Source organism: Balaenoptera acutorostrata, chromosome 16, assembly GCF_949987535.1.
Source record: "Balaenoptera acutorostrata chromosome 16, mBalAcu1.1, whole genome shotgun sequence".
Classification (NCBI taxonomy): Eukaryota; Metazoa; Chordata; class Mammalia; order Artiodactyla; family Balaenopteridae; genus Balaenoptera; species Balaenoptera acutorostrata.
In genome coordinates, this window is record NC_080079.1 from 1,298,907 (window position 1) to 1,312,353 (window position 13,447).

At 55.8% G+C, this 13,447-nt stretch overlaps 1 protein-coding gene across 1 annotated transcript; it reads left to right on the plus strand.

The window, feature by feature from the left end:
• Positions 1-886: 886 nt before the first annotated feature.
• BNIP3 (BCL2 interacting protein 3) lies at positions 887-12,560 on the plus strand. The gene is made up of 6 exons (XM_057531121.1): positions 887-1,067; positions 8,048-8,198; positions 8,537-8,621; positions 9,762-9,871; positions 9,959-10,111; positions 11,558-12,560. Exons 1-6 carry the CDS (start codon positions 1,022-1,024, stop codon positions 11,601-11,603), a joined length of 591 nt encoding a protein of 196 aa, XP_057387104.1. The 5' UTR covers positions 887-1,021; the 3' UTR covers positions 11,604-12,560.
• The last annotated feature ends 887 nt before the right edge of the window (positions 12,561-13,447 follow it).

Sequence of the window (13,447 nt, forward strand, 5' to 3'; positions counted from 1 at the left end):
GACCAGCGCCTCTCCCAGGAGCAGCCTCATCCAGAAAGGAAACCAAGACCCCAAACGTGCACAGCGGCGGCTCCGACTCAGAGCTGCTGAGCGGCGAGCCCCACGTGCGCGTGTCTGCAGAGACCCAGGGCGGGCGGGGGACGGAGGGGAGGGGAGGGGAGGGGAGGGGAGGGGAGGGGAGGGGAGGGGAGGGGAGGGGAGGGGAGGGGAGGGGGCCCCCCGGGGGAGGGGCTCAGGTGGGCCCACGGAGGCGGGGCCCGGGGGGGGCGGCCCACTAGAAATGGTGATTGGTTGGGGGACCGAACGTTGGTCATATTTGGCTTCCTCTGGTTGGTCCTGAGTGGGAGGCACGGGCAGGAATCGCGGAAGCTGTCAGTCAGCGACCAAGTCCTGGCCGCTTGGGCTGATTGTTCCAGGGGCTGATGTGTGGCTTGCTGGACCAGCTGCTAGAGATACTGTCTGACTTCCTGCCGGTCCAATTTACAGCAGGTGGTCTCTGCACTGCAGGTGAGCGGCGGCCTCGCCGCCGGCCGCAGGGTGCGGGCCACAGTCCCGGGCCCGACTCTACACGCAGCCCCACTGTCAGCCCCCCGTCCCTTCCCCGGCCCTGTGTCTGAGGGGGCGCAGTCAGGCCTCAGGCAGCGTCGCGGAGACGACTCACCCCGCCGGGCCCCGCCTCCCGCCCTCCTGTTTCCAGGCGGTGCCGGCACGTCCCGCGCGCACCTGCTAGACGCCCGCGCCCCGCCCCCGCCCGGCTGCGCACGCGCGGCCCCCTCCTCGCGTCCCGACCCGTGCACGCGTCGCACGCGCGGCACGCGCCGCGCGCCCTCGCAGGCCCCGCCCCACGGCCAGTGGGCGGTGCCGCCGCTTATCCGCGGAGCTCCGGCCGCCAGCGTCAGTCATTCGGAGCCGCGGGCCGACCGGGCTCTAGCTGCTGCGCCGCTCCTGCTCCCTCTCCCTCCTGGGGCGCCCGCCGACCCCAACCCCGACCCGCCGGCCGCAGCGCCCTCGCCCTGCCGCCATGTCGCAGAGCGAGACCCCCGGGCTGCAGGAGGAGAGCCTGCACGGTGAACGGGGGCCGGGGGCCGGCCTGGGTGTGGGGGGCCTGCGGGGGAAAGGCGCCCGGCCTGCACAGGAGGGGCCTGCGGAGGGACCCCCGTCTCCGGGTCGGGGCGACCGAGGCGCCGACGGCGTCCCAAGCCCGCGCGGTGCCTGGTCTTCCGAGGTGCAGCCCGGTGCCGCTACCGGCGAGCAGGCGCCCAGACTTGCGGTTGGCCTCGTGGACTCGGGTTGTGAGCCGTCCGCGGCTCGGTCCGGAGTGGCTGGGGAGGACGGGGTCCCGGGATTCGGGGCGAGTCGCCGTGAGAGGAAGAGCCCTGAAAACGCTGGGCCGGGGGCGCGGCTGGCCTTTCCTTAGTTACGTTCGCTCGTCCGGGGGTCGTTCAGAGCCCAGCTCGGGGTTGACCTGCGGGGGGGGGGAGCACGAGGCCCCGTGGCCGCGGTGCATACACCCCGCCCCCTCCCGGGAAGCCGGGGCCGGTGGCGGCCTTGACCCACCCGGCTCTGGCCCCGCGGGGCCGCCCCTGGGCCGCCGCCTCCGGCCCGGGTGAGGAGCCCGAGGCCCACGGGTTGGAGGAGGGGCCGGGCGCCGACCTTTATTCTCTGGAGCAAGAGTTCAGGCGGCGGCGGGAGCTCGTAAATAAGTTTTGGAGAGGGCCGTTGAAGCCTTAGAGAGTGAATTTTAAAGTTTCGTTAAGATTTAAAAATCTTTATACTGTCTGGATTTGAGCTGCTAGTTTCTCGTATTCCTCAAAACAAGATTTCACTAGGCAAGACTTGGTCTATTGCGTTGTATAATTTAAAACTACAACCACAGCTTAAAAATCCTGCAATCGCTTAAATTTCGACAGTGACTGTTTTCTTTGAAACAGATTAAGGGATTGAATCTTTGTCTTACAAAAGACCCAAGGAGTGTTTTGTGAACTGTCTTTTAAAGTCAGCCCTGTTATCAAACTACTTAGTTTCTAACACGGTCTGTTTTATTAGTGGGTCAGATTTGTCGGGAAGAGTTCGGAGTGTCCTGAACGGCTCCATCTTCGGTCCTCGATTGGCAGACCAAACTGCTGAGTCATTGGCAGTGCAGAGTGCCAGCTCGTGGGTTAAAAGATTTTTCTGTTTTGTGTATTCTATAAAAAGACAGTTACACGCTGAGTGGAAAGTGTCGAGGGTTCTCCGGGCTGCGCTCTCCGGGATACGTGCTGCGGGGCACTCGCTGCCCGGCCGCCCGGTGTGGGAGGAGTCACGTGGGTCCTCGGCCGCCCTGGGAAACTGAATCCGAGCAGGGATTGGTGGCTGGGGCGACACTTGTCCTCTGCTCTGTGTTGATTTGATTACCTCTTGTTTACCTCGTTAAGAACTGAGAGCCTTGGTAGCTGAGCCCGCAGACAGTGGCGAACCTTTTCCCCTTTGCTTGTATCCTCGGACCAAATGTTTCCCCTGAGTTCACAGCGAAGTTGATGTTGCCTCTCGGCCCCCTGGTCCCTTCTAGTTAAAGCTGTTAACCAGCAGCAAGATGTCGTATATGCCTTTCTTGTCCTCAGATAAACAAGCCCTAATGTGCAGGGAGAAGATGGCGTTTTGTGATACTGTGTCACAGCATCATGGGAGGGGATGTGAACCTTACTTCCCAGAAGACCCCCCCCCCCAGCCCCTGCTGTGCTGGGAGGGGGGGTTCAATGCAGTCGGTGCTCCTGGTTTACCCTGAGACAGCGCCTGCCCCTTCACGCACTGCTCTGTCTGCAGCCAGAGGGTTCCGCTGTCCCAGGCACCCACCGCGGCTGAAGGTATATGAAGAGGAAGAGAATTCGCAGTTCTTGTGTCATGCAGTTTGGAAGGGAAGGGGTTTCAGGCATCTAGATCCTGGCCCAACCTCTACTTTTCACAGATGTTCACAGTGAGGCCCAGAGGTGAAGTGAAAAACAGGGCAGGCAGGCGCGTCGGTGACAGAAGGCATTAGGCAGAAGGATGGGTGCGATTTGCCAGCTCCTGTTAAGATCCAGGAACCTGAATGACTTACCTGCTTGACTTTATGTTCAAAATCACTTGTCAGTCAAGCCTCTCATTCCTGTCCCATCTAACTTGAGAAGCTTTTAAAAACAGTAATTTCTTAAATCCCACCTCTCCCAGGGAAGAAGCCCTCTGATGAGGGTGGTAGTTGCTCTGCCCCAGGGCTCTCCTCAGGGATTCCACCTTTTCATTAATCCCATAGTCGTGTAGGGCGTTCCCCTAGTAGTTTTCAACCCCGGCTGCCCGACATCACCGTTACGGCTCTTTCAAAATAAATGTACCAGGGTTCCATCGCAGCATTCCCAATCAGGATTTTCAGGCCGCTGGGTTAGACTTCTGGAGAACGGGGAGAAAGCAGCACAGGTGGTCCTCCATAGCCAGGGCTGAGACCTGCTACCCCGGACTAGGGTGTGGAGCCTCTGCCAGCTGGGGCTGGAGGGGAGTGTTTGCCCCGGGATGTAGGAGGGCCTGGGGTCCCACAGTGGCAGCAGGAACTTTGAGAAGCTTTGCGCAGAATATTTAGGATGAACAGTGTGGGTGCTATGTTAAAGTTACATGATAGAGTAAGGGTTTCTTCCGTAGGTTGAAAAAGTACTGCTGTCGTTATCTCTGTTTTCAAGCTGGGTAAATCAGAGACAGCTGCAATCTATTCCGCCACCCAACTAACCAAGCAGTGGCTCAGTGAACTACGGTTAACACTTCTGCATGTGTTCCTAGCTTGCACTCAGTTAACAGCAGTTGAGTTTAGCTGGATTAAATGGCACCTGTGGCTTACCCAGTAAGTAGCTATGTGTTTGGGTAATTCCTGTAGCCTCTCTAGGGCTCTAAGATGTGATAACATGTTGAGTTACAAATCTTGGGGCCCACAAGTCATCAAAGTCAAAACATGGTCTTTATTTTCTTTGGGACCAAGGATTGTGGAGGTCACAGGAGATTTAAAAAAGAAAAAAAAAATGGGTTAACTCTAAGGCTAGTCGGTTTTCTTTCTGTGATGATGTAATATTGGTAGCCTAGGCTTTCGGTCCATCTCATCTGCCTTGTTTGCGTGCCCTGTGTCTTGTTAGCGTAAATTACAGGTCTTTGTGGGCAGGGCCCGGAATCGGGGTGCAGCTGGCCCGGATCAGCAGCTTCGCCACCTGTTTCTTTTAACGAGGCCTAATTACACCAATTACCTGATAGGTTATTTGGGATTCTGAGGAAGTGTTATAAGGTTACCCTTGAGCAGCCGGAATCGCGTCCTTCTTGCTCAGAAAGGTGAGTGATGTTAATTGCAGATGCAGGTCGATGAATGGCGCACTTTGCCTTCATTTCCCAGGGAGCTGCCGTCCCTACCCAGTTGCTGCAGGTTAATAATAAAGCTGTTGTCCTTTAGTAAATCATTTCTTAGAATACAGCTTTTGGACCCAAAGCTTTTGCTGTAGACACCCCAGAATGGGATTTTTTTCTGAAGGATGCTTGAGACTTTCTATGAGATGATTCTAAAAAGCATATATATTTGTCTCCATGGAGTTCTGAGTTGGCCCTTGTGGTATAATATACATACACCTGAAACTGAGAATGTTGTATGTCCGTTATATCTCAATTTGAAAAATATATTTCATCTTTGTCCCTGGTTCCTGACCCAGACAGAGCTCAGCTCTAAAAACCCTTGGAATTTCCTGAGAGATGTTGTTATTCATAAGGAGCCCCTTTGGAAAACACTTGAGTCTGCTAATGAGGTAACTCACGAGGCCCTGATAGCCTCAGGGTGGGGATGGGAAAGCGCACTGGAGCACGAGGGTGGGAACTCAGCACACACTACCCACCGCCACCCGCCACTCTCCACCCTCCAGGAGGGGAGGGGCGGGGCTGCAGCCTGGGTTATAAAAAGCTTTGAAAAAGGCTGCTGAACCCACTGAGGGCCTGGGAGAGGGTATGGAAACTGTCCCCCTCCACTCCCGCCCCCCCCGTACCCTGCCCTGTGCAGCTGGCTGTTCCTGAGCTGTAATCCTTCTGAGACTGGGGAAGTGTAAGCAAAGTATTTTCCCGAGTCCTGTGAGTTCTAGTGAATTATTGAAGAGGGAGGGGGTTGTCGGAACCCCTGAATTCTTGGTCTACCAGGCATTTGCGGCTGTCTGATGTGGGGACAGTCTTGTGGGACTGAGATCTTTAACTTGTGGGATCTGACACTAACTCCAGGTAGTGTCAAAACTGAATTGTTGCACAGCCAGTCGGTGCTGGAAATTGCTTATTGGTGTAGGCCTCCCCCTGCCCCAATTTCATGTCAGAAGTGGTGTCAGAGAAGACATTGCACCGCAAACTCCATTTATGCCAGACACCGTAAGTAAAAGTGATCTGGGCAGCCAGGCCCAGAACCTGACTTAGAACCGAGAAAAATGGAACTGTGCCCAGAGCAGGGCGCCGTGGTCCTGTCCCATGCCGTGGGGGCCAGAGCTGCCGGGCCGGGTGTCACCTTGCTCCTGGCAAGGAAGGAGGGCTAGTGAAGGAACCGCACGCTGGAGCCTCTTATGGTTTGCTTCAGGGCTTTCCTAACCCCTGCGTAGCTACCAGAGCAGGTGGGAATGGGGTCCCCAGTCAAGACGGGCTGTCGCAGGAATGACACGGAGTCCTTGTAGCTTCTGCTGACCTGCAGAGGCTGAGTGGCCCTGGCTTTTGTCCAGGGAGCCCTGGGCTCCCAGACAGACCCCGGCCTGCCTTGTGCGGGCCAGGCCAACATGAAGTGACGTGAGAGGCTAAAGTGAGAAGCGTGTTAACATCTGAAAACTGGTGATCCTTTTGTTAGCAGCCAAGTGGGAGGCGGGACGTGGTAGAAACTGTACGTTTACGTTTTATTCCTGGACCCTTGATTTGCTGTCTTCTGACGAATGTGACCTATTCTGCAGCAAGCTGCTGTTGAGGGCAGGCCCGGGCTCTCAGGGGAGGGGGCGACGTGTAGGGGACGGGCCCGAACGAGTGGCGCTGTGTGGCGCCCCTGGGGCCCTGGTTTCAGCGCAGAGCAGCAGCTCTGGGTACCGGTTCCTGGAGCGGCCGTACAGTGACCGCCAGCCTCGGTCGGGGTTTTCAGTCTGGTCTGCCTTTGTGCCTCCCCTCCTGCACCCACCCTGGAGAGGCCTGGACCCACGACACACAGCAGAGGAACGGTCCTGGGCCAGGAGACCTGTGCGCGTGGCCAGCTTGGAAGCAGGGCGGGGCAGAGGGGACCGCAGAGGCCGTCTTGCCAGTGAACGCAGCCTGGCAGTGGAAGAGTGAATTGAAAGCAAGAACTTTTATGTTCGCCAGAAGGCTTGAGTGGAAAGGCTGTCTTCCCACAGCGAAAGTTACCTGCAACACATTCGAATGAAGAAAGGCTTGTGTCGGGAGTTCCCTGGCGGTCCAGTGGTTAGGACTCGACGCTTTTACTGCCGGGGCCCTGGTTCAATCCCGCAAGTCTCGCGGCGCGGCCAAAAAAAGAAAGGCTTGTGTCTTGAATGGAGAAAGATGGACCGCTCATTTGGAAAGAGGAGCAGATTTCAACAGCTACTTCAAAAAAGATGCTCTCCACATGGCCAGTAAGCAAGTGAAGAAATGTTCAACCTCAGTAGAAATCGGAGAAATGCAGAATAAACCATATAACCCACCACCACACACCCACAGAATAGCTATATTTAAAGACGGATGCCAAGTGTGAGGCAACAAAGATGCTCACGTTGCTTCGGCTGCATCGGAAAGCAGCGGCGTTGCAATATGTTAAACGTACGCCTAGGACTTTTCCACCCTGGAACCCCGCTCCGAGTGTGGGTTCACAAGTGAGAGCCTGGGGACGCCGTGAAACGCTGGAAGCCAGCCTTGGTCCACGGCTCAGCAATGACAGGATGGGCCCCCCCCCCTCTGGTCCAAGCCCCCAGGTGTTGCTTCAGGGCCCTGACCGCCTGCCTTGTCCGCACACCTGTGGGTGTCCCAGCCCCGCCGCGCAGAACGTGTACGTTCACCCCTTCGGGACTTCTCTAGGGTTCACACCTGTCCTCCTGTGGGAATTGCCGAAGTTGATCTCACCTTCCAGCTCTTCACCTGTCAACCCCCAAAACACACGCAGCCGAGCGCGACGGCACCTCTTCCCCTGCCTGTACCCACCTGGACCTCGGCTGTGCCTGGACTGGGGACACCTCCCCTCACAGGTGCCCCTGGAGGGGCTCTCCCCGGTCACTCCCGATTCCGGAGCCCAGCACGGCTGGTGCATCAGAGTGCCCGCTGGGTCAGCTGTTGGCTGCCTTGGTGGATTTATCAAGTCAGCTCCCAAGTCGTGGGGCTGGAGAGACAAAGCTAAGCTTCGAATGCTGGCTCGTAGGATGTGGGGTGGTAGCTGCTTTGTGCTACATTTTGGTAAGCAGATGACCTTGGTGCTAAGGAGTTCTCTGTTTCGATGACATCTGGGTGGATACATAACATGTCAGTTTTCAGTTCAAGTGAAAGAATGCTGAGTTTACTTGCCGTAAAGACTTGGCTAGATGAACACTTGGGATGGTTTGCTTGCTCTGGTTCATCAGGTTTAGTTACCTTTGTTCTATTCATCTGATGTAAGATACAGAGCAGTAATCGGTCATGAATCCTGTGGGACCTCAGGGTCAGAACGTGGCGCTGTTATGTGTAAATAGGTTGTAAACCTTTCCTTAGTTTGTAAATCCCTAAGGCTCTTGCTGACACCCTTTGCTTTCTAAGAGCTGAGTGCAGGAGAGTGTCCTGGTCACTGGGACCCCACTGACTGAGCAGGTAGTCTGGGAGTGGCAGCAGGTGCACTGCCTTGGCTCCCAAGGGTCCCTGGGGAGGGTCACTGTAGTGCAGGTGCCAGAGATGGGCCTCAAGGGCGTTGCAGCGTGACTCAAGGCGACGGTTCCTTGCGAGTCCCCGGCGCGTCTTGGAAATGAGGGGTAGCTGGTTATTTGTTAGGACCAGACTCCAGCGTGGGTGGAAAATTGCAGCCATGTCCTTTTTTTATCCCCATCAGGCTCCTGGGTGGAATTACACTTTGGCAGTAATGGGAACGGGAGCAGTGTTCCAGACTCTGTTTCTATTTATAATGGCGACATGGAAAAAATCCTGCTGGATGCCCAGCACGAATCTGGACGGAGCAGCTCCAGGAGCTCCCACTGTGACAGGTGGGCGTAAGCGTGTGCATCGCAGCGCTGGCAGGCCAGGCAGGAGCAGGCGCGGCTGCAAACGCCTGCCTAGCCTCGGCCCAGTCCTCCCGAGACAGCGGGCCCTTTGCCTTCAGGTGGGAGGAAGCGACCGGGGCCTGCCTGTGTGGTGCTGGGCCCCTGCTTCTGCTTGTCGACGGCGGGGCATCAGAGCTCAGCTGCGGAGATGGAGGGACGCTTTGGCCCTGGTCTGGCCCCAGGTGCTGGCGGGAGCACTCGGGCCCTGGAGGCTGGCCCCTGCCTGTGGGGTTTTGCTTCTCCTGGTGGAAAGAAGGTTAACATGTTGTGTTTTCCCCAAGCCCACCTCGCTCACAGACCCCACAAGATACTAACAGAGCTTCTGAGACAGACACACACAGTCTTGGAGAAAAGAACAGCTCCCAGGTAAGGTGTGCACGTGCACACATTTGCGATCTGTACAAAGTTCTGTGGAATCCAGCCCTCAGAAGCAGTGGGGGGGGGGGCACGCCCCGCTTTTCACGCTGGACCGGAAGTGGCAGGGGCTTAGGTTGGGTAGGCTGTGCGGCCTGGGCGCCTCTGCCCTCACACGCTGTCCAGGGAGACACTGGGAGTGGCCAGTGGGAGGGGAGCTGGGAGCCAGGCGGCGGGTCTGTCTGCTGGGCAGTGTGTGGGTGGGAGAGAGCCTGGGGCCCTATGTGCTGCTTCTCCGGTGGCCTCGGTTGGGCCGGAGCCAGAGCGGCCTTGCCAGGTCCTTTCCGGTCGTGATGCCTGGGGAGTGTATTTTAGGAACCCATGGGTCCCCGACTCGCTGTGAAAGCTGTCAGGAACCGTGGGCTCGGTCAGTACCACTTGGTCCCCCCCCCGCCTGTGCTGGTCTCCCCTCAAGGCCTCCCTCACCAAGGAAACCAGGAGTCCTTGGTGCTCAGGCTTCCTCAAGGGCGGCGCCCGGCCTGCCCCCAGACACGTGGGGTCCACCCCCAGCTTTGGTGCGCCCAGGCGTTTGGTTGGGTTTGGTACCGTGTTTTAGAGTATTCCCAAAATTTGAACTAATTTTTTCCCCCCCTGATTTTAAGGAGGAATTAGATGATCAGGTACAGAGTTTTTCAAATGTAGAGAAGTAGGGCAGAGCACCTATAATCCAACTTGAAAAGCGCTTTAATGAGGGTATTATGTAATTTACAACTGTAGCTGCCGTCAGGGGTGCGCCTAAGTGTTTGGTGTTTCTCTCCCGTTAACTCGAAAGCGTCTCGCTTTCATTGCCCTGCTTGCTTAGGCACATCCCTGTTTTGGGCCATTTTAGATGGTTTCCGTTTTCATCTCTGGACGTCTGTCCTCATTCGGCATCGCTTCCTTGGGGCCGTGTCTGCAGCTCTTCGAGTCTGAGTCGGGCCTTCAGCCCGGTGATGTGTGTGGAGGAGGGAGGAGAGCCGGGGGGTGCGGCCCTCGCCTCCCCCCTTGGCTGGGCTGCGAGCTCAGCTTGCTGGTCTGATGCTTGGGTGGGAGGTGAGATTTCTGCTGTGGGTGCAGTAGGCTGGCTTTCTTTTAACATCTGCTCTACCCCAGTCTGAGGAAGACTATATGGAGAGAAGGAAAGAAGTCGAAAGCATCTTGAAGAAAAACTCAGACTGGATTTGGGATTGGTCAAGCCGGCCGGAAAACGTCCCCCCGACCAAGTGAGTCTGTTTGCACTGGGGGCCTTCCTTGGCCCGGCTGGCCCGGCACGCCTGGCATGCCTCCGCTGACCAGCACTTTTCCCCCAGGGAGTTCCTCCTCTTCAAGCGCCCGAAGCGCGCGCCCACGCTCAGCATGCGGAACACGAGCGTCATGAAGAAAGGGGGCATCTTCTCCGCAGAGTTTCTCAGAGTTTTTCTGCCGTCTCTTCTGCTGTCCCATCTGCTTGCCATCGGGTTGGGGTAAGTGACTCCCCGTGTGGACGGCACAGCGTGGGGTCCTTCTAGGTCTTAGAAGCACGGGCGACGTGGGCGTGTGAAACAGAGCCCAGAGCCGTGAGCCGGGGCAACGCTGCCCCGAGTGTCCGGCAGCAGAGGCTGGTTTCGCCCGCCTCTTTGACGCGCAGGGGCGCTCGTCTGGCTGCTTGACCTGGACCGCTGCACGCAGGTGCAGATCAGCCTCTCTCCTTGCGGGGTGGCTGCGGGGGGGCAGTGTCGGTAACTCGGGCTGCACGTGTCTGCCGGCGTCCACTCAGCAGTGAGAGAGACGAGGGCGCCCGTTCTGACGACTGTGCGGAACGCAGAGGGGCAGCCTGGGTCGTGGAGACGCTGAGCCCGGATGGTGCTGAGGAGCGGAGCCCGAGGCCGCCCTCGGTGGCCCCTCCCCAGCCTCTGACCAGGTGGGCTGGGGGGTCTCACTGGTCCTGGTGCAGAGGGATGGCTTCTGTGGCTGCAGCTGACTGGACATCTGGGTCGTCAGGATGGCCTTCGGACGCGGGCTGCTGCCACCGCAGGCTCCGTGCACGCGGCAGAGGAGACGCCGGCCCGCCTGCTCTGGGAGGCGAGAGCGGAGTCCTCCCGAGCCCCAGCCCACGGTCCTGCCTGCCTGGGGAGGGGCTCCCTGGCGGGGCCAGGCCCCCAGCCTCTCCCTCTCGGTTCTGCCTTTCCGCTCAGCACAGTGCTTTTCAGAGTCAGATTCTGCCAGTCTCACGCAGGGAGGTACTGATTTCTGGAGCTTTGTCCAGAACTAGCAGTCAGATGCTGTGGGGGCCTGCCGGGTTGAGGTTTAGGCCTTCATGTCAAGATGGATTTCTGCAGCCAGCCCCCAACAGGGGTGTCTGCCCTTCTCACCAGCCTCCAGAGTGGTCAGGATAATAAAATCCATGCCGCCAGTTGCTCTAAGGAAGCTCCCCGTGCTGGGCTGCAGGCTCCTGAAGACATCCTCCCCAGCCCCCTCTGCCCGGACAGCCCTCTGATGCCCACGCCCCTCAGTTCTGGGCTCCTGGGGGCGTGGGCTTCACTGCTCAGCAGGGGTCTTTGTGAGGTTGGTGCTGATAAACTTGGCGATATCACCTGTCCTGCAGGCGACTCTTTCTAGCAGCGTGTGGTCAGTTCAAAAAACTGACGGGAGTACGAGCGTTTCAGGTTGGGTAGAATCCTCTCCTCGGCGCTTGAATTGAGTTTATCCACTGCAGGGCTGTTAGAGCACAACTGGATGCTTCTAAATTAGATGCTGAAATGTATACACACTGAGGAAGAATAAAACACAGGTTTTAACCGTGGGTATAAGAGAGCCAGTCCCCTTAACGTAAATATGCTGGGACCAGCGTCAGCTGCCCCGTCTCAGCTGTGCAAACCTGCCCGGGAGTTGCGAGACCACGTTAACTACCAATTCCTTTTTCTGTTAAGGATCTACATTGGAAGGCGCCTGACAACATCCACCAGCACGTTTTGATGAAGAATTGGCGTCCAGCTTTCTCCTGTAGCGGGGATGTGTGTTGTCCGCAGCACAGCGTAGAGGAGGCTGCCTTGGTCCTTGGGTGGCTGCACCACTTGTGTCATTTCTTCTGTAAATGCCACGTTCCTAACTCAGTCAAATAAAGACACTAAGCCCATGCTCTCCCATAATCATACTTATGGGATAAAGTAATACGCCTGTCACTGATTAATATCTGTTAATAATTTGGTGGTAATCTTTCTTCGGATATTATATTTAAGTATAATTTTAACGTATCCATGATGTATGTAGTATTTTAACACATTATCTGCAACCTTGATTGAGTTAAACACTGTATTTTGAAAGAACGAATACCGTTGACATTAAAAGGACTACATGAGGGTTTATCCCGAATAAACACTGTGGCCTTACCCCCCGTTGTAGACCATATTTAAGTGGATGCATCCGTCTACTACAGACGCCGCTCAGCTCTCACTGTGCCGGTGGTTCTTTGGGACGTGACACATAGGCGCCAGGCCGCAGCACGGGTGGGCCAGGTGGTCCCCACACCGGCCCCTTGTGCACCACAGGGAGTCCCGCTGAGGCTGTTACCACCACCCTGGACAGCGCCCACCGGCTGATCAGTGTCTTCTCTCTGCTCTCGGGATTGCTAAATTTAGTCTGTGTTCAGTTTTTGTGTGCTCTTAGAATCAGCTTTATTCTAAGCTATTCTGTGTCTACTTTAAAAGCCTGGAAATAGATAAAAAATGAATCTTTGCCAAATACTTGGTTACGGTATTTACATATGGTTTAAAACCAAACGTCACACAAGCTTTTTCATTAAACCAGGTGTATCCCCACTGCATGGTTTTTAAAGGCTGCCCCTTTGATATACTGTATAAATGCTGTTGTATTTGTTTCACTTTTCCAGACTAAATTCGGTGTTAAATAAATGTAACATTCTAATTTTTAAAATCTTTGTTTGTATTTAAACAATTACCTTGGAGGTAGAGGCCTACAGTCCTTTCATTTGGAGACAGCTGATGGAATGGTATCAAGATTCTTTATGTAATTTATCCCTAAAACGTTAAGCCTGCATCCCACTGACCCACTCTGGCCAAGGGGATGATTCCCTTTTAACAGCAAATGCTGGTGGTTCAAGTGTCATGAGCACACCAGGCTGCACTCAGGACCTTCCAGCAAGGCCAAGTGTCCTCAGAGCCAGCACCCCTTGGACAGCTCTGTGAATCCATCACTCAGGTGACCTGGCCCATGACGAAGGCCTTTGTGCATTGAGACATACAAGGCATCCCCCAGGTTTGGAGAGTTCTAAGCTATTAAGTGTAATCTCTGCCACCCCCCCCCCCACCCCCACCGGCCCCCGCCTTGCTCCCTTCCTTTTCTGGAGCACCAATTTTAATTTATGATTGATTCCAATAGCTTTCGTCTGATTTCTTCACTTTTAAAAATCAGAGTTCTCTCTCGTCTTCTAGCTGGATCATGACTCTATTCCTTTCCTCCGTGTTACGTATCCTTCCTTCCATCTCCGCCCTGTCACTGACGCTCCCCAGGGCACAGGCCAAGCTGCGTGATGGTGGCCGGAAGTGCCTGCTGCAGCCGATCACAAGGTTTCCCCTCTCACTGCAACATTACAGTGGACGTTTGATTCTTTTAAAATGTGTGACTATATATGTATTTTTGTTTTGATCTTTTGGGCAAGAGGATAGCAGAATGGTGACAGCCTTTCCACACACCCCTTATGTTAATGCAAATAACACCATCATTTTATTCACGGAATAGCAAGTTTACAGAATATTTAATATCATCCAGACAATTTTGGATTAAAATAACACCGATCCTGG